Source organism: Xyrauchen texanus, chromosome 15, assembly GCF_025860055.1.
Source record: "Xyrauchen texanus isolate HMW12.3.18 chromosome 15, RBS_HiC_50CHRs, whole genome shotgun sequence".
Lineage (NCBI taxonomy): Eukaryota > Metazoa > Chordata > Actinopteri > Cypriniformes > Catostomidae > Xyrauchen > Xyrauchen texanus.
Genome location: NC_068290.1, coordinates 2,516,050 through 2,534,859, shown reverse-complemented (window position 1 = coordinate 2,534,859; position 18,810 = coordinate 2,516,050). Strand labels below are relative to the sequence as shown.

At 36.9% G+C, this 18,810-nt stretch overlaps 1 protein-coding gene across 2 annotated transcripts in view; it reads left to right on the top strand.

Moving 5' to 3' along the window:
• Positions 1 to 18,810, top strand: part of LOC127655736 (mannosyl-oligosaccharide 1,2-alpha-mannosidase IA-like) — a 271,337-nt gene that overhangs the window by 172,939 nt on the left and 79,588 nt on the right. For both annotated transcript variants that reach the window (XM_052143702.1, XM_052143703.1), the window contains exon 3: positions 8,299 to 8,414. In XM_052143702.1, coding sequence (XP_051999662.1) covers positions 8,299 to 8,414 — 116 coding nt within the window. The remainder of the gene's footprint in view (positions 1 to 8,298; positions 8,415 to 18,810) is intronic.

Here is an 18,810-nt window from a genome sequence, read left to right as displayed (position 1 = left end):
GTACCTTAATACATTACTGACCTTGAGTAACTAATGGAATACATTACAAATTACATTTTACATTATGTAATCTGTAATCTGTAGTGTAATACTTTACTGACCTTGAGTAATCTACATTACATTACAAATTACATTTTAAAGCATGTAATCTGTAATCTGTAGTGTAATACATTACTGACCTTGAGTAATCTAACAGAATATATTAAAAATTACATTTCACATTATGTAATCTGTAATCTGTAGTGTAATACATTACTGACCTTGAGTAATCTAACAGAATACATTACAAATTACATTTCACATTATGTAATCTGTAATCTGTAGTGTAATACATTACTGACCTTGAGTAATCTAACAGAATACATTACAAATTACATTTTACAGCATGTAATCTGTAGTGGAATACAGTTCAAAAGTAACCCTCCCTACCCTGCATTTCATCCGACTCGAGGGTCGATTGCCTCCCTCAACTGTCTTGAAGTAATAAAGCCCTTGTTTGGTGCATGGCAGTGTGCATATTTTCTATATTTAAGGGTCTGGAGTTCTAGATTAAATAAAAGCTATGGAATATTTTTCATTAAGGATGTAAAGAGAATTTAATAACTTCAAATTAAGTGCCACTAAAGCTGTGGAGTTGTTAGTTGCTCTTAGTGTTAGATGAGGGAATTGAGGAGCCGCTATTGTGCAGGAGAACTCAGCTGCAGCTGCTATTATTTACTGTTTTTACTTAGTTGCTGCCACAGCGCACCATAAATGATCGTTTTTACAGCTGTACAACATAAAATAAGCCCAAATATTTAGATATGTAGATTCTTACAGGAATAGTTCAAAAATACAAACTTCATCAACATTTACTCACCCACATGTTGTTCCAAACCTGTAAGACTTTCTTCTGTAGAGATGAGCCAAAATGTTCACGCTGATATTCCAACAAGCTAAAGAATACAGTGACCAGGGATGCAAGTTAATAGGACACAAGACCATCATAAAAGTATAATAAAAGTAGTCCAAATTACTGAATGGGTTTTGAGAGTTACTTTTGAAGATAAGAATATCAGAGAATAAAGGCATTAAGTTTGTTTACCTCCCTGTGGTATTGAAAAATGGCACCTCGCTTTGGTATTCGTGGTCATTTTTGACCAGACGGGTCAGATATGTAACGGCCTTTTTATGATGATGATCATAATAACATTTCTTCTTTCCTGAAGTAAGAACAACAAAATGATGCATTTCTTTTGGGATTTTATTTAGATTTTACTTACATGTACATCTCTAAATTGAACCATTAATTTGCATATATACAAATAACACATTAAAAAAAGAAAAAAGAAAGAAAAATCAGAACCCACACTTCTATACTTTGAAACATGAAGGAAATATAATGTGACAGAATGTGACATAAATTGGAGGCCGATTGCTGCCATCTGGTGAACAAAATATAAATAAAATGTCATTGTAACCTTATTTATATTTCACCACAAAATATGCATTTGTATATATTAAGACATTATCAAACTATTTTGGCAAAGTTTAGCATTTTAAAATGTATTTGAAGTGTCAGTTTTTGCGGTTAATGTCATTATGCTTGCAATCAAACCTGACCATGGTGTTACAAAGAGACACAAAATAAACATCTTCATACCAATTATTTATTTCAAGCATAAAAACTCAATAACTCAAAATAAATGCATAATAATGTCAAGAAAATGAACATCGAGACACAGCAATGAAAATTCACTTTAAAAATATATATATATATATAAAATAAAAACTTTTCAACTTTCTTTCTTATTTGTTTTTCAATGGTCGGTCAATTTTGACCGTGAATACCAAAGGTGTCACTTTTTTTTTTTTACGACCACTTAGACTTAACGAATCAAGACCAATTTTTTTTATATGTTCAGACAGGGATGGATTACTGACCGGGCCAACGGTGGCCAGTGCCCAGGGGACCTTGACAACCAGGGGACCTTGACTACCCAGGGGGGGTCCAGGGCTTCAATGTTGCACAATCCAGTTTGGCGATCCCCCTGCTCTAAAACCCATCAACAATGAACCATAACTTTTGGACATGAAAACAATAAGGGCAAAAAAATACAACAACATAAGTAATCCGTGTGTAACACTTGGGACATTCTCCCTAGCGGCCACTAGAGGTTGCTAGTAGGATAAAGACTTCTAATTTGAAGATTGTTTTTGGGTTTTGTTGTATCTCTGTTCTCAGTGTTCCCATTGATTGATCCCAGCTGTGTCTTAACCTTGTTAGTTCTTGTGTGTATATTGCCCCCGTGTTCACTCTGTCTTTGTCAATTGTTAAATTTTATTGGAGTTTTAATTAAAAAGCCTGCACATAGATCCTCCTTCTCTCGCCTCTTTCCTGCAAACATTACACTGTGTTTGAATAAAATTGGAAATCATTGGATTATTCTCTGCTTTTGACATCAAAATGTAAACAGTCATGCGCACAACACTTGCAAACATTGAAAAGGCCGGTTAGAACGTCTGTAAAGTTCTTTACAAGCAACGCAAAACCCTACCATTATCATTACACTCTAAACTCTAAAGTGGACATTAATAATAACAATTAAGTAATTATGACACATTATTTGAAATGTCACATTTTGGAATCAGAACTCAAATCTGTTTGATTTGAAAATTGGTTTGTTGATTTGGTTGGTTGGTTTGATTTATTGATTTATTGATTGGTTGGTTTGAGTTGGTTGATTGGTTTGTTGATTTGGTTGGTTGATTGATTGGTTAGTTGGTTGGTTGATTTGGTTGGTTGATTGGTTTGATTTGTTGATTTGATTGATTTGGTTGGTTGATTTGGTTGGTTGGTTGGTTTGATTTGTTGATTTGATTGATTGGTTTGTTGATTTGGTTGGTTGGTTGGTTTGATTTGTTGATTTGATTGATTGGTTTGTTGATTTGGTTGGTTGGTTGGTTTGATTTGTTGATTTGATTGATTGGTTTGTTGATTTGATTGATTGGTTTGTTGATTTGGTTGGTTGGTTGGTTGATTTGGTTGGTTGGTTGATTTGGTTGGTTGATTGATTGGTTAGTTGGTTGGTTGATTTGGTTGGTTGATTGGTTTGATTTGTTGATTTGATTGATTGGTTTGTTGATTTGGTTGATTTGGTTGGTTGATTTGGTTGGTTGGTTGGTTTGATTTGTTGATTTGATTGATTGGTTTGTTGATTTGGTTGGTTGGTTGGTTGATTTGGTTGGTTGGTTGATTTGGTTGGTTGGTTGGTTGATTTGGTTGGTTGATTGATTGGTTAGTTGGTTGGTTGATTTGGTTGGTTGATTGGTTTGATTTGTTGATTTGATTGATTGGTTTGTTGATTTGGTTGATTTGGTTGGTTGATTTGGTTGGTTGGTTGGTTTGATTTGTTGATTTGATTGATTGATTTGTTGATTTGGTTGGTTGGTTGGTTTGATTTGTTGATTTGATTGATTGGTTTGTTGATTTGGTTGATTTGGTTGGTTGATTTGGTTGGTTGACTGATTGGTTAGTTGGTTGGTTGATTTGGTTGGTTGATTGATTGGTTTATTGATTGGTTGGTTTGAGTTGGTTGATTGGTTTATTGATTGGTTGGTTTGAGTTGGTTGGTTGGTTGGTTTGTTTGATTGACTGGTTTGAGTTGGTTGATTGATTTGTTTGTTGAGTTCGTTGGTTGGTTTGATTTATTGATTGGTTGGTTTGAGTTGGTTGATTGGTTGATTGATTGGTTAGTTGGTTGATTGGTTAGTTGGTTGATTTGGTTGGTTGATTGGTTGGTTGATTTGTTTGGTTGGTTGGTTGATTTGGTTGGTTGATTGATTGGTTAGTTGGTTGATTGGTTAGTTGGTTGATTTGGTTGGTTGATTTATTGGTTGGTTGGTTGGTTGGTTGATTTGGTTGGTTGATTGGTTGGTTGGTTGATTTGGTTGGTTGGTTGGTTGGTTGGTTGGTTGGTTGATTTGGTTGGTTGATTGGTTGGTTGATTGGTTGGTTGGTTGGTTGTTGGTTGGTTGATTTGGTTGGTTGATTTGGTTGGTTGGTTGGTTGGTTGATTGGTTGGTTGATTTGGTTGGTTGGTTGATTGGTTAGTTGGTTGATTTGGTTGGTTGATTTATTGGTTAGTTGGTTGGTTGATTTGGTTGGTTGGTTGGTTGGTTGGTTGTTTGGTTGGTTGATTTGGTTGGTTGATTGGTTAGTTGGTTGATTTGGTTGGTTGGTTGGTTGATTGGTTGGTTGGTTGTTTGATTGGTTGCTTGGTTGTTTGGTTGCTTGGTTGGTTGTTTGATTGGTTGTTGTTTGATTGGTTGGTTGTTTGATTGGTTGGTTGATTTGGTTGGTTGGTTTGTTGGTTGGTTATTTGATTGTTTGATTTGGTTGTTTGATTGATTGATTGGTTAGTTGGTTGGTTGATTTGGTTGGTTGGTTGATTGATTGGTTTATTGATTGGTTGGTTTGAGTTGGTTGATTGGTTGATTGATTGGTTTATTGATTGGTTGGTAGGTTGGTTTGTTTGATTGACTGGTTTGAGTTGGTTGATTGGTTGATTGATTGGTTTATTGATTGGTTGGTTTGAGTTGGTTGATTGATTTGTTTGTTGAGTTGGTTGGTTGGTTTGATTTATTGATTTATTGATTGGTTGGTTTGAGTTGGTTGATTGGTTGATTGATTGGTTTGTTGATTTGTTTGGTTGGTTGGTTGATTTGGTTGGTTGATTTATTGGTTAGTTGGTTGGTTGATTTGGTTGGATAATTTTGTTGGTTGGTTGATTTGGTTGGTTGATTGGTTAGTTGGTTGATTTGGTTGGTTGATTTATTGGTTAGTTGGTTGGTTGATTGGTTGGTTGGTTGGTTGGTTGGTTGGTTGGTTGGTTGTTTGATTGGTTGGTTGGTTGTTTGGTTGCTTGGTTGGTTGTTTGATTGGTTGGTTGTTTGATTGGTTGGTTGGTTGGTTGGATAATTTTGTTGATTGGTTGATTTGGTTGGTTGATTGGTTAGTTGGTTGATTTGGTTGGTTGATTTATTGGTTAGTTGGTTGATTGGTTGGTTGGTTTGTTGGTTGGTTGGTTGATTTTGTTGGTTGGTTGATTTGGTTGGTTGATTGGTTGGTTGGTTGATTTGGTTGGTTGATTGGTTGATTAGTTGGTTTGGTTGATTTGGTTGGTTGATTGGTTGGTTGGTTGATTTGGTTGGTTGATTGGTTAGTTGGTTGATTTGGTTGGTTGGTTGATTGGTTGGTTGGTTGTTTGATTGGTTGGTTGGTTGTTTGGTTGCTTGGTTGGTTGTTTGATTGGTTGTTGTTTGATTGGTTGGTTGTTTGATTGGTTGGTTGGTTGGTTGATTTGGTTGGTTGATTTGGTTGGTTGATTGATTGGTTAGTTGGTTGGTTGATTTGGTTGGTTGATTTGGTTGGTTGATTGATTGGTTAGTTGGTTGCTTGATTTGGTTGCTTGATTTGGTTGGTTGATTGATTTGGTTGGTTGGTTTGTTGGTTGGTTGGTTGTTTGATTGGTTGGTTGGTTGTTTGGTTGCTTGGTTGGTTGTTTGATTGGTTGTTGTTTGATTGGTTGGTTGATTGATTGTTTTATTGATTGGTTGGTTTGAGCTGGTTGATTGGTTGATTGATTGGTTTATTGATTGGTTGGTTTGAGTTGGTTGGTTGATTTGTTTGTTGAGTTGGTTGGTTGGTTTGATTTATTGATTTATTGATTGGTTGGTTTGAGTTGGTTGATTGGTTGATTGATTGGTTTGTTGATTTGTTTGGTTGGTTGGTTGATTCGGTTGGATAATTTTGTTGGTTGGTTGATTTGGTTGGTTGATTTATTGGTTAGTTGGTTGGTTGATTTGGTTGGTTGGTTTGTTGGTTGGTTGGTTGATTGGTTGGTTGGTTGTTTGATTGGTTGGTTGGTTGTTTGGTTGCTTGGTTGGTTGTTTGATTGGTTGTTGTTTGATTGGTTGGTTGTTTGATTGGTTGGTTGGTTGGTTGATTTGGTTGGTTGGTTGGTTGGTTGTTGTTTGATTGGTTGGTTGGTTGCTTTGGTTGGTTGCTTTGGTTGGTTGGTTGGTTGGTTGATTGGTTGGTTGATTGGTTGTTTGGTTGGTTGGTTGATTGGTTGATTGGTTGTTGTTTGATTGGTTGGTTGTTTGATTGGTTGGTTGGTTGGTTGATTTGGTTGTTTGGTTGGTTGGTTGGTTGCTTTGGTTGGTTGGTTGGTTGGTTGTTGTTTGATTGGTTGGTTGGTTGTTTTGGTTGGTTGCTTTGGTTGGTTGGTTGGTTGGTTGGTTGATTGGTTGATTGGGTGTTTGGTTGGTTGGTTGGTTGGTTGGTTAGTTGGTTGATTGGTTGGTTGGTTGATCGGTTGGTTGGTTGTTTGATTGGTTGGTTGGTTGTTTGGTGGCTTGGTTGGTTGTTTGATTGGTTGTTGTTTGATTGGTTGGTTGTTTGATTGGTTGGTTGGTTGGTTGATTTGGTTGGTTGGTTGGTTGGTTGGTTGTTGTTTGATTGGTTGGTTGTTGTTTGATTGGTTGGTTGGTTGGTTGGTTGATTGGTTGGTTGGTTGGTTGGTTGGTTGGTTGGTTGGTTGGTTGGTTGATTTGGTTGATTTGGTTGGTTGGTTGGTTGGTTGGTTGGTTGATTGGTTGGTTGCTTGATTTGGTTGGTTGCTTGGTTGTTTGATTTTATTTGATTGGTTGGTTGGTTGATTTGATTGATTGGTTGGTTGGTTGATTGATTCCACTTTGGAGCAGTTTTTTAGGCTAAGTGTATCCCAGAGTTATCTCCATCAGGAGCCACACCCACCTACCCGAGCAATCAGTGTATTTTTGCTTTTCAAAATAAGTTATATATTATATCCATCCATCCATCCATCTTCAACCACTTATCCGAAGTCGGGTCGCGGGGGCAGCTGCTCCAGCAGGGAGCCCCAAACTTCCCTATCCCGAGCCACATTAACCAGCTCTGACTGGGGACCCCGAGGCGTTCCCAGGCCAGTGTGGAGATGTACTCTCTCCACCTAGTCCTGGGTCTTTCCCGAGGCATCCTCCCAGCTGGACGTGCCTGAAACACCTCCCTAGGGAGGCGGCCAGGGGGCATCCTTACCAGATGCCCAAACCACCTCAACTGACTCCTTTCAACGCAAAGGAGCAGCGGCTCTACTCCGAGCTCCTCACGGATGACTGAGCTCCTCACCCTATCTCTAAGGGAGAAGCCCGCCACCCTTCTGAGGAAGCCCATTTTGGCCGCTTGTACTCGCGACCTAGTTCTTTCGGTCATGACCAACCTTCATGACCATAGGTGAGGGTAGGAACAAAAATTGACCGGTAGATCGAGAGCTTTGCCTTTCGGCTCAGCTCTCTTTTCGTGACAACGGTGCGATAGAGCGAATGCAATACCGTCCCCGCTGCCCCGATTCTCCGGCCAACCTCCTGCTCCATGGTCCTTCACTCGTGAACAAGACCCCGAGGTACTTGAACTCCTTCACTTGGGGCAATACCTCCTTCCCTACCTGGAGTACGCACTCTATCGGTTTCCTGCTGCTTCAGTTATATATTATAATCAGATATATTTATTTTAGTATAAATGAAAGTATTCAACATTATATAAAGTGATTGGGATGGCAAAATAGCAGCAGGTTATTTATGTGTATATTTATATACCTGTTTGTTACCCTTCTCACCCAATAATAACATTATTTTGTTTGTTCTTGCCTAATACTGCTGGTGATTTTGGTCATTTATCAGCCAGTGTGGCATACAATATACATTCTTGTAAATGCTGTTTTAAAGTTAAAATTATGAACTAGTACCACGATTTCTCATCTTTATGTATTTAAAATATATGTTGTAGTGCTTTTAATCTGTTGTATAAACCCACATACTGATAAGTTGTGTAAAGCAGTCTTTGGTCATCTTATATATAAAAGTCAACGCATATAATTTAAATGGTTTGTATTAGTAGCTATTAATGGATCAAACTGGTTTATAGAATAAAGATATATCAGGATATATTTTTAATTAAGTTTATGCTGTGTTTTGAGAAACAATGTAGAAAGAAATGGCTTATATTTAATGTTTTACAGCAATTATGGAGTGTACTTTTATTTGGTCATGTAATAGCGGAACATTCAAGCTCTGGTGCATTTATGAAGGGTAGTGTATCCTGAGGATTGTAATACAAGTAATAACACTCAGAAGTTCAAAAGGAGACATAAAGTCATTGAAGTGTTTCACATATTGATGTGTGCAGAAGTTGTCGGACATGTGTTCTTCCAATGTTGACCGTATGTTGTGGGTTTGCAGGTGGCCTCAGGGGGGCTTCCATCGTGGATTCTCTCGACACTCTGTACATCATGGGTCTAATGGAGGAATATGAAGAGGCAAAGGAATGGGTCCAAAACAACCTCGACCTGAACTCGGTAAGCAAACTTTATATTGGTGCCAATCTATTTTACAGTTTCGCTTGAACCAATTATTGACTCAATTTGGTCCACATACATACTGTCACCATGATCTGAATATGCATGTCAATGCAGCAGTCTCGAAAGTATTAGTATGCATCTGTTATGAAAATTATTAATTATCCCCCAGGAAGAGCCGAAAGATGCGGTATATATGGTATGTATGTACAGTAGAGCTATTAAGATATATAGTACCAGAATTATTACCATATAAAAAATACATCAACCCTTATTTTAGGTTGCTTAATATTCCAAAGGTTTTACGATTATTCCCTTATTAAACAGGAGCTATATAAAGAATAACCTGGGGAGCTATCAACTTATGAATATTAGGTGCAACGTAAAGTACATTATGTACATTTTTCCTAACAGTTTGATTAAAATCAGATCATTTTCATCTACTCTGTCGTTGTTTAAGCATTCATTTGACCAAAGTTAGTGTTAGCAAATGCTAGACGGACATATGTGTTTTTAAGATGGAATTGTGTTATTTTTACTAACCGTTTTTCTGTGGTTTAGTGACTCTGAACTAGCTGTAAATGTCAGTCTGTCTACAGCACATTTTGTAAAAGCCTTTGACTGATTTGAAGCTGTGCTGGAATCAATTGTTTCTTTTAAATGTTCATTTGTTTAATGTGTAATTAAAATCAGAATTGTTTGTTTGTCCTGGGAAATAAGACACATGAAACATTGATTAAATGAAAGCCCTCCCTTGTTGCTTCTGATCCAGTCTGACTGGGTTTTATGTGCTCACTGGACTAGTCTTTTCAGCCCGTACTGGGTCTGCTCAGTGTGCGGTTAAATTTAATGAATGAAGTGGAGAGAGAGGCCGGACAGGAGATGATTGAAAGAAAGATTGAGAGGCCATGACTTACTTAGAGAATAATCCCGTGATAATAGGCATCTACAGCGGCCAGAGGACAAAGAGCCCTGCCAATAACTACGATGAGAAAGAGAGAGAGAGTGGACTCAACTTGGCTTTGTGCTACCATCACTGATGGACAAATCCAAGATCTCTCTTCTTTAAAGAGGTCTTTTATAGGGGTTATATCATAAAGAATTACATTTCCCTTTTTATTTTGTGTGATAAAAGGCATGCAGAACACAGACCTTTATACCCAGTCCAAAAAAGAGCATTTCTTGAAACTGAGCTGCTAAAATGGCTCATGCAACATTTCAATGTAATGCACATGAAAATATGACATTCCACATTTACAGAAACTTGTACCATCCAGTCACAGTGACATAATGAGGAGCAAGTAGGATAGATACTATTATTCCTAAATACCAGAAGGACTGATTATAAGAGGAAAATGTGGTACAGTCTGTCAAAGCTTGTGCTGTTTGTGTCTGTGTGTAGCACCTGCCGCTCTGCACAAAAATTGACATGACTGTTTTTCCACAAATAAAGATAGATAGATAGTTAGTTAGATCGTTAGTTAGTTAGTTAGTTAAATAGTTTGTTTGATATTTAGTTTGTTTGTTCAATAGTTAGTTAGTTAGTTAGTTAGTTAGTTTGTTCGATAATTAATTTGTTTGTTCAATAGTTAGTTAGTTAGTTAGTTTTTTCATTAGTTAGTTTGTTCGATAATTAGTTTGTTTGTTCAATAGTTAGTTAGTTAGTTAGTTTGTTTTATTGTTAGTTAGTTTGTTTGAGTTGTTAGTTAGTTCGATAATTAATTTGTTTGTTCAATAGTTAGTTAGTTAGTTAGTTAGTTTTTTTCATTAGTTAGTTTGTTCAATAATTAGTTTGTTTGTTCAATAGTTAGTTAGTTAGTTAGTTTGTTTTATTGTTAGTTAGTTTGTTTGATTGTTAGTTAGTTAGTTTGATTGTTAGTTATTTGGTTTGTTAGTTCATTAGTTAATTGTTAGATTGTTAGTTTGTTTGTTCGATAGATCGTTAGTTAGTTTGTTTGTTCGATAGATCGTTAGTTAGTTTGTCTGATTGTTAGTTAGTTTGTTCGATAATTAGTTTGTTTGTTCAATAGTTAGTTAGTTTGTTCGATAATTAGTTTGTTTGTTCAATAGTTAGTTAATTAGTTAGTTAGTTTGTTTTATTGTTAGTTAGTTTGTTTGATTGTTCGATAGATTGTTAGTTAGTTTGTTTGATTGTTAGTTAGTTAGTTAGTTAGTTAGTTAGTTAGTTAGTTAGTTAGTTAGTTTGATTGTTAGTTATTTGGTTTGTTAGTTCATTAGTTAATTGTTCGATAATTAGTTTGTTTGTTCAATAGTTAGTTAGTTTGTTCGATAATTAGTTTGTTTGTTCAATAGTTAGTTAGTTAGTTAGTTTGTTTGTTTGATTGTTAGTTAGTTTGTTTGTTTGTTCGATAGATTGTTAGTTAGTTTGTTTGATTGTTAGTTAGTTAGTTAGTTAGTTAGTTAGTTAGTTAGTTAGTTAGTTTGATTGTTAGTTATTTGGTTTGTTAGTTCATTAGTTAATTGTTAGATTGTTAGTTTGTTTGTTCGATAGATCGTTAGTTAGTTTGTTTGTTCGATAGATCGTTAGTTAGTTTGTCTGATTGTTAGTTAGTTTGTTCGATAGTTAGTTAGTTTGTTAATTCGTTAGTTCATTAGTTAGTTTGTTAGATTGTTAGTATGTTTGCTTTTATGTTTGTTTTAGTTATTTATTACATTTGTTTGTTAGTTGTATGTTAGTAATTGTTTTGTTATTTATCACTTTGTTAATTATTTAGTTAATTTGTTTATTTTGTGTCTTAGTTTGTTTGTTAGTTTTGTAAAAAAATATATTTTGTTTCTTTGTTAGTTAGAATGTTCCTTTGTTTGTTTGTTTGAGATATTTAGAGGATTTGTGTGTTAAATGGTATATTAGTTGTTTGTTAGTTATTTACTTAGTTTGTTAGTTAGATTGTTTGTTAGTTTCTTTGTTTTTTAATCAGTTAGTAAGTTTGATTGGCAGTTACTAGTTAGATACATGTTTGATTTGTTTGTTAGTTTGGTAGTTATTTAGTTTGATGGTTAGTTTGTTAGCTTTTTGTGAGATAGGTAGTTAGTTCCTTGTTTGGTTTGTTTGTGTAATAGTTTGTTAGTTTACTTTTTTGTTCATTTGTAAGCTTTTTTGGTAGTTATTTCATTTTTGTTTGTTTGTTAGTTATGTTGTTAGTTACTTGTTTGTTTGTTTTTATTTGATTGTTTGTTAGTTATTCAGTTTTTTTGGTTAAATTGTTAGCTTTTTTTGTTAGTTTGTTAGATATTTTGTTTGTATGTTTCGTTTTTTGTTAGTTAGTTGGTTAGTTAGTTAGTTATTTATTTAGTATTTTTGCTTGTATGTTTGTTTTAGTTATTTATTACATTTGTTTGTTAGTTGTTATGTTAGTTAGTCAGTTTGTTTTGTTATTTATCGTTTTATTAGTTATTTAGTTAATTTGTTTCTTTTGTCTCTTAGTTAGTTAGTTAGTATTTTTTCTTGTATGTTCGTTTTAGTTATTTATTACATTTGTTTGTTAGTTTTTATGTTAGTAAGTTAATCAGTTTGTTTTGTTATTTATCACTTTATTGGTTATTTAGTTAATTTGTTTCTTTTGTCTCTTAGTTAGTTAGTTAGTTAGTTAGTTAGTTAGTTAGTTAGTTAGTTAGGGTCTGGTTTCAAACTTTACATTTCAAATACATTGAAGTTGCATTCTAATGCAAAGTGGCAAACTGCTGATTTTGCCTCATAGTTTATTTTAACATACTGCCTATTCGCTAGTTCGCTAGGTGCTTTGTTTTGTTGGTCTTTCCAAGCAAATGGCAACACACTCAGTTATGCAATTACAGTAATTTGATTAATGTGGATGTGATGAAAGTCTTGCAGGATCAGCAGCAGTGTTTATTCTCATATCGACGTGAACTCAGAACCCATTGGTCTGGCAGTAATGTGACTGAGAGGTGACTTGGCCTGAGTTTTCTGTCATAAAGACACACAGCACAGATTTATTCTGCATCCCACACTTTGTCAAAGAGCACACCAGCCTCATCCATCATTCGCTGCACATGTTCAATCAACCCCCCCCGTATTCACTCTTTAGCTGACAATTCGCCAGGTGATGAAGAGCAGACCACTTCAGCACAGATGTCACACTCCAAATATAAAAACTAGGAGCCGCATCAGAAATTATCTTTATTATCTTTATTATTGGAAAAAAGAACAATTGTCAAATAAAATCATGTTTGCCTGGTTAATAGACAAATCTGCCCATTTTGATATTAGCGGAAATAAAGTCTTTGGTAATGGACACTAGTTGACTGCTTTTTGTTTATTGTTCAGTCTCATTCATTTCCAGAAATTACATTAATTCATAAATCTCGTGGTTTGTGAAAGATATCATACATTATTAGATTCATCAAAATGCATATTTGTCTATTTGCATAAGCCATATATTTTTTTTTAATTATAAATCAATAATTAATTATTAATAAATTATTAAACAAATTGAGTCAAGTGTGTCCAAACTTTTGACCGGTTGTCCAATTTTTTTTAATACGTATTAAATTACAACTAAGTATTGCTGAAACGAATTAAAACAAAAAAATGAAGTACATTTTAAAATGGTTTTGGGACAAAATTTCAAACCATTTTCTTTTGTAAAAATAGACCCGGTAAAGTAACACCTCCCTTTTGATTATACACATGATGATTGTCATAGGCCTGTTTATCACACTAAACATTAACTAGAATACTTAAAAAAAAATTATGTTTGGAGAAAAACACAGAATCCTAGTTTATATTCAAAATGTATATTTTTATTTCAGAATGTAAACTTCTGCCTGGCAGATGAAAAATGAGCAAAATATTCCATAGACTTCCTTTCAAATGGTCCCCACACATATCTAGCGATCAGGAAATTATAGAGACTTGAGGATTAGCCATTTAGTAATGCCCTAAGGACCTCCTAGCAACACCCAAAACACCCATTGCCTAAAAATAAACAAGCATCCAATACATTTTCTTGTTGTGGAGAATCCAAAGGCAAACAAGATTTAGATTGTTTTTCATTTATTTTAAATCAGGTTTAACTCAGGTTCACCGTTTTAGCTCTGAAGGTATTTTAAAGATGACCTGTTTCAGTGCATACCCAAAATCAAAGGCTTGTAACTCGACAAAAAAAAAAAAAGGAGGGTCAAGTGTTTCATATAATTTTAGAGAAGATATTTCAGGTTTCTTAATGATATAAAATATGATACATTCTGGAAACTGCTGAAAAATCACAAAAATATTGAGCCAAAAAAAAAAAAAAAAAATCTTATTTTTTCTGATTTGATATTATATATATATATATATATATATATGTGGGTGTAAATAAGGTGGCTCCGAAAAACTGTTTTGTTTTTGTTTTATTCCCAGTCATGTCAACTGTATCTGAGAAATCAATTGTGTTGAAATGACAAAGCGATCAAAAGTTATAACATTGCAAAAATAATTGATCATAGTGTGTCCATGTGTCCAAAACCTTTCCAAACAAATAAAACCTAATAATCATACATAACTAATTAAACATACAAACAAAGCAATAGCCCCGTTCACACATGCAACATGGTAAATTACAGGAAAATCGTTGGGTTGCCTTTAATGGTAAATGTACCAAATGTGCTGCTCACACATACCATCAGGTAATGATACAACTTCACATTAAAGAAAATTTGCCTGAAATAAATTGACCAGTATTTTCAAAAGGGTCGTGTTCACACATGACCTCTAAACTGGAAATTGTAGATCATTTTCTGGAAAAGGCTGTATGTGTGAACGTGACTAATGGCTGCTACCTCAATAACTGCTATGTCCGTAGAATGTTTACATTTAGCATTTTAGAAAGTGTCGTCTTTTTGCACTACTCGATTACAAATGTGTACTGCTCGGCACTGCACTGTCTCTCACTGTGCCTATTGTCCTGTTCCTTTTAGTAATTTATTGTACTGTCCCGTACTTTTTGCACATGTTTGCACGTGCACTATATATAGGTATGTTATTTAGTCTGTGTAGTCTCATGTGGTTCTGTGTTTGTCCTATGCTGTTTATGTAGCACCATGGTCCTGGAGGAACATTGTCTCATTTCACTGTGTACTGTACTAACTGTATATGGTTGAATGACAATATGAACTACTTGACTAATGACTAAAGGTTTGCATATCATGCAGACATGATTTTAAGAATGAGAATGAGTTTCATTCTGTGCCATTTGAGTCATCATTGAGTCTGTGTCATGTATTTGGCGCCATCTCCTGGTGGTCATATGTAACATTGTGCTTCATGTGGATTATCTAATGATCTATACATCTGATTATCTTGTGTGTGGACTCCTTTGAAAGGAGGGTTAATGTAACTAATTCCTTACATTAGCAGTGTCCCTACTTCACTGTCATAACCAATCAGGTGCCTAAGTAGCTTACATTTCCTCTACTTTTCCGAGCTCATAAATATGTCTTCAAACTCAGTCCTCTGTCTGAAGTCCATTTGATGGATCTATACTACAGTAGTATCAGATATTGGGTTGTGACGGCATAACAGAGGAACTTTCCTGACAGCCAGTCACGTGATGAGCTGACCGCAGCGTTCTTAACCAGAGCAGTAACATTAAAATCATTTGATGAACTGTTGCTCTCGGATCTGTGCGGTGAACGGACGCAACTGAGTGAGACTGCGGTTGGGTTCAGGTCAAACGAATGGAAGTACGGACGACTCGACAGATCCTACAAGTCAAATGTGATGCAGGACGAGTGTTGTTTGAAATTTGTCTTCCAAATCGCCCATGATCATGAGTGAAAGGACTCTTCCTATTTTGCACCTTCGTGGGCCTGAATACAATTTGCAATTCCAAGTTAATCCCGGCTTTACCACCAGGCCAAGAAGGGCCAGAAGGATGTCAAGAGCATTTATCTTGAGGTTGGGTGAATGAATATATTCACTGCAATGACTCTACTGGTTTTGTAAAGTGAATGCAAACAAAGGAGAATCCTAATGCCCGTGTTTATACTGCAGGCGGTCGAATCGGAATAATTTGATTAGTTCCATTGATTAGTTGCGTGCCAGTTATATTACTCACCACAACTTGGGTCCAATCAGCCAATCAGAACCTCAACATAAAGGGTAATTGAAAGGAATTTGGGCTCTTGAATAAGCTTTTTCTCAATACCTTGCCTGATTTGATTGCCCAATTCACACTTTCAAAATCTACCCTGCTCTCAGACACACATAACCACTAGTGTTGGCAACTCTGATGTCTGACTATGTTTGTTACTCCCACTGGGCCATCTTCAGCTCATTACTGTGATTAGCACCTTTTAATGGTGACTCAACACTTTGCTCTACACCTGAGAGTGTTACGATAACACAGAAACAATTCTGCTTCAGTCTCAATTGTGGTGAACCTGCAGGGCCGTATTGTGAGGCATCCACCATATTTAATGAATGACACTATAATTTATAGTGCCACTAAATTATTTGGATACTGTATGAAGTCACATCTATGAAAAGTATTGCATTGACAAAAGTATCAAACCAAGTGGCATTTCATTTAAAGAAAGATAGCACAACATATTTTCCAAAACAGGTCAACCGATAGTGGACATTGTAGATACCGATAACTAGGGTTGTCAGGGACAGATTATGACTTGCAAAGGCCCTGGGGCCAACTATCTCCAACGGACCCCCTCCACCCAAAAGTTTCGTTGTTCATGCCCAAAATGGGTTTCAAGTGGGGGGGGGTCACCAAACTAGATCACGCATTCTTAAAGCCCAGGGCATCCCCGGGGAGTCAAGGGCCCCCTGGTAGTCAAGGGGCCCTGGGCACTGGCCCCATTGGCCTGGTCGGTAATCCGTCCCTGAAGGTGGTAGAAAATACATATAACCGATCAGTGGTGGGCCGTGCATTAAAAGTCTAGGCCTTCTGTGTGATTCATGCCATTAAGAAAACACAGTTTCACAATGAATAAGAAACACTATGCCTTTGGGCATCATACATTATGTCACAGCTAACAAGTAATAACAATTTATATTTTAAAAACACGTCCGTGCACGAAAGTCAGAACTTGAAATGACACAAAATGCTGCCTTCCATTCCAGATGGATGTGGGATATTCCTACTTGGTGTCTCCGACAATAAATGCATCCCATTCTCTTATATTTGGAACTGCAATGCTCCCGTTAGCTTAGCAGGGGTTTGACTCTCATTAGAGATGTCTCCTAGCAACCCAACTGATAAACAATGCTGCAGCGCTATGTCTTTTAGCAACCCAACTAATAAACAATGCTGCAGTGCTATGTCTCCTAGCAACCCAACTGATAAACAATGCTGCAATGCTATGTCTCCTAGCAACCCAACTGATAAACAATGCTGCAGTGCTATGTCTCCTAGCAACCCAACTGCTAAACAATGCTGCATTGCTATGTCTCCTAGCAACCCAACTGATAAACAGTGCTGCAGCGCTATGTCTTCTAGCAACCCAACTAATAAACAATGCTGCAGTGCTATGTCTCCTAGCAACCCAACTGCTAAACAATGCTGCATTGCTATGTCTCCTAGCAACCCAACTGATAAACAATGCTGCAGCGCTATGTCTTCTAGCAACCCAACTGCTAAACAATGCTGCATTGCTATGTCTCCTAGCAACCCAACTGATAAACAATGCTGCAGCGCTATGTCTTCTAGCAACCCAACTAATAAACAATGCTGCAGTGCTATGTCTCCTAGCAACCCAACTGATAAACAATGCTGCATTGCTATGTCTCCTTGCAACCCAACTGATAAACAATGCTGCAGCGCTATGTCTTCTAGCAACCCAACTGCTAAACAATGCTGCAGCGCTTTGTCTCCTAGCAACCCAACTGATAAACAATGCTGCATTGCTATGTCTCCTTGCAACCCAACTAATAAACAATGCTGCAGCGCTATGTCTCCTAGCAACCCAACTGATAAACAATGCTGCAGCGCTATGTCTCCTAGCAACCCAACTGATAAACAATGCTGCAGCGCTATGTCTCCTTGCAACCCAACTGATAAACAATGCTGCAGCGCTATGTCTCCTAGCAACCCAACTGATAAACAATGCTGCAGCGCTATGTCTCCTAGCAACCCAACTGATAAACAATGCTGCAGTGCTATGTCTCCTAGCAACCCAACTGATAAATAATGCTGCATTGCTATGTCTCCTAGCAACCCAACTGCTAAACAATGCTGCAGCGCTATGTCTCCTAGCAACCCAACTGCTAAACAATGCTGCATTGCTATGTCTCCTAGCAACCCAACTGCTAAACAATGCTGCATTGCTATGTCTCCTAGCAACCCAACTGATAAACAATGCTGCAGCGCTATGTCTCCTAGCAACCCAAAAGAATAGCGAGAAGCCTCCACACACGCTACGTCTCCGCGGTAATGCGTTCAACAAGCCATGTGATAAGATGCGTGGATTGACGGTATCAGATGTGGGGGCAACTGAGATTCATTCCCTGCCACCCGGATTAAGGCGAGTCACTACGCCACCACGAGGACTTAGAGCGCAATGGGAATTGGCCATTTCAAATGTTGGTAAGATGGTCTCTTCCTGTCTAAATAGGCACTTTTTGCCCAGAAAATGCCTCAGTGAGTGTGTTTGTACAGTCCAATACAGTTGTAACTAGCAAAAATTTGCTTCCAACAACACAAGATAACCTCATTTACATGAGTTTTGAAAGACTTGACACGTGAGTTTGACACAAGAAATGTATGCCAGTCTTTTTTAGTGGAATTTTCTTTGGTGTGTATCATTTTTGTGAGCACAAACCAATGGTTTTTTCTTGTTCTAGAAGTGCACAGCACCTCATTTCAGGAGAGCTCTGTGTTCACTGGAGAAATATCTCGTCTTCAATCCCTTTGATTTTCGGAGAGAGCTTGTGTTCAGCGGGTAAAGCAGACATAAGTACTCTCTACCTCGTTCACTGGCCTGTGGTTCAAACTCGGCTCAGAAGAACAAATGGAGAGGCATTAATGAAGTCCTACAGGCTGTTATTGATGGAATCATACCTCCTTTGTCTCCTGTTCCTCTGCCTTCTTTTCTCATAAAGTGGTGACTTGTTGTATCGGGAGCCCCGATTGATTCAGTGACTCTCAGAGCTCTGCGTGGTCTCACTCCTTCTGTCTTCCACCATCACTCAGGAATATTCCATGCTTCAGATATCTTACATTTACATTTACATTTATGCATTTGGCAGACGCTTTTATCCAAAGCGACTTACAGTGCACTTATTTCAGGGACAATCCCCCCGGAGCAACCTGGAGTTAAGTGCCTTGCTCAAGGGCCCAACAGTGGTATCTTGGTGGTGCTGGGGCTTGAACCCCTGACCTTCTGGTCAGTAACCCTGAGCTTCAACCACTAAGCCACCACT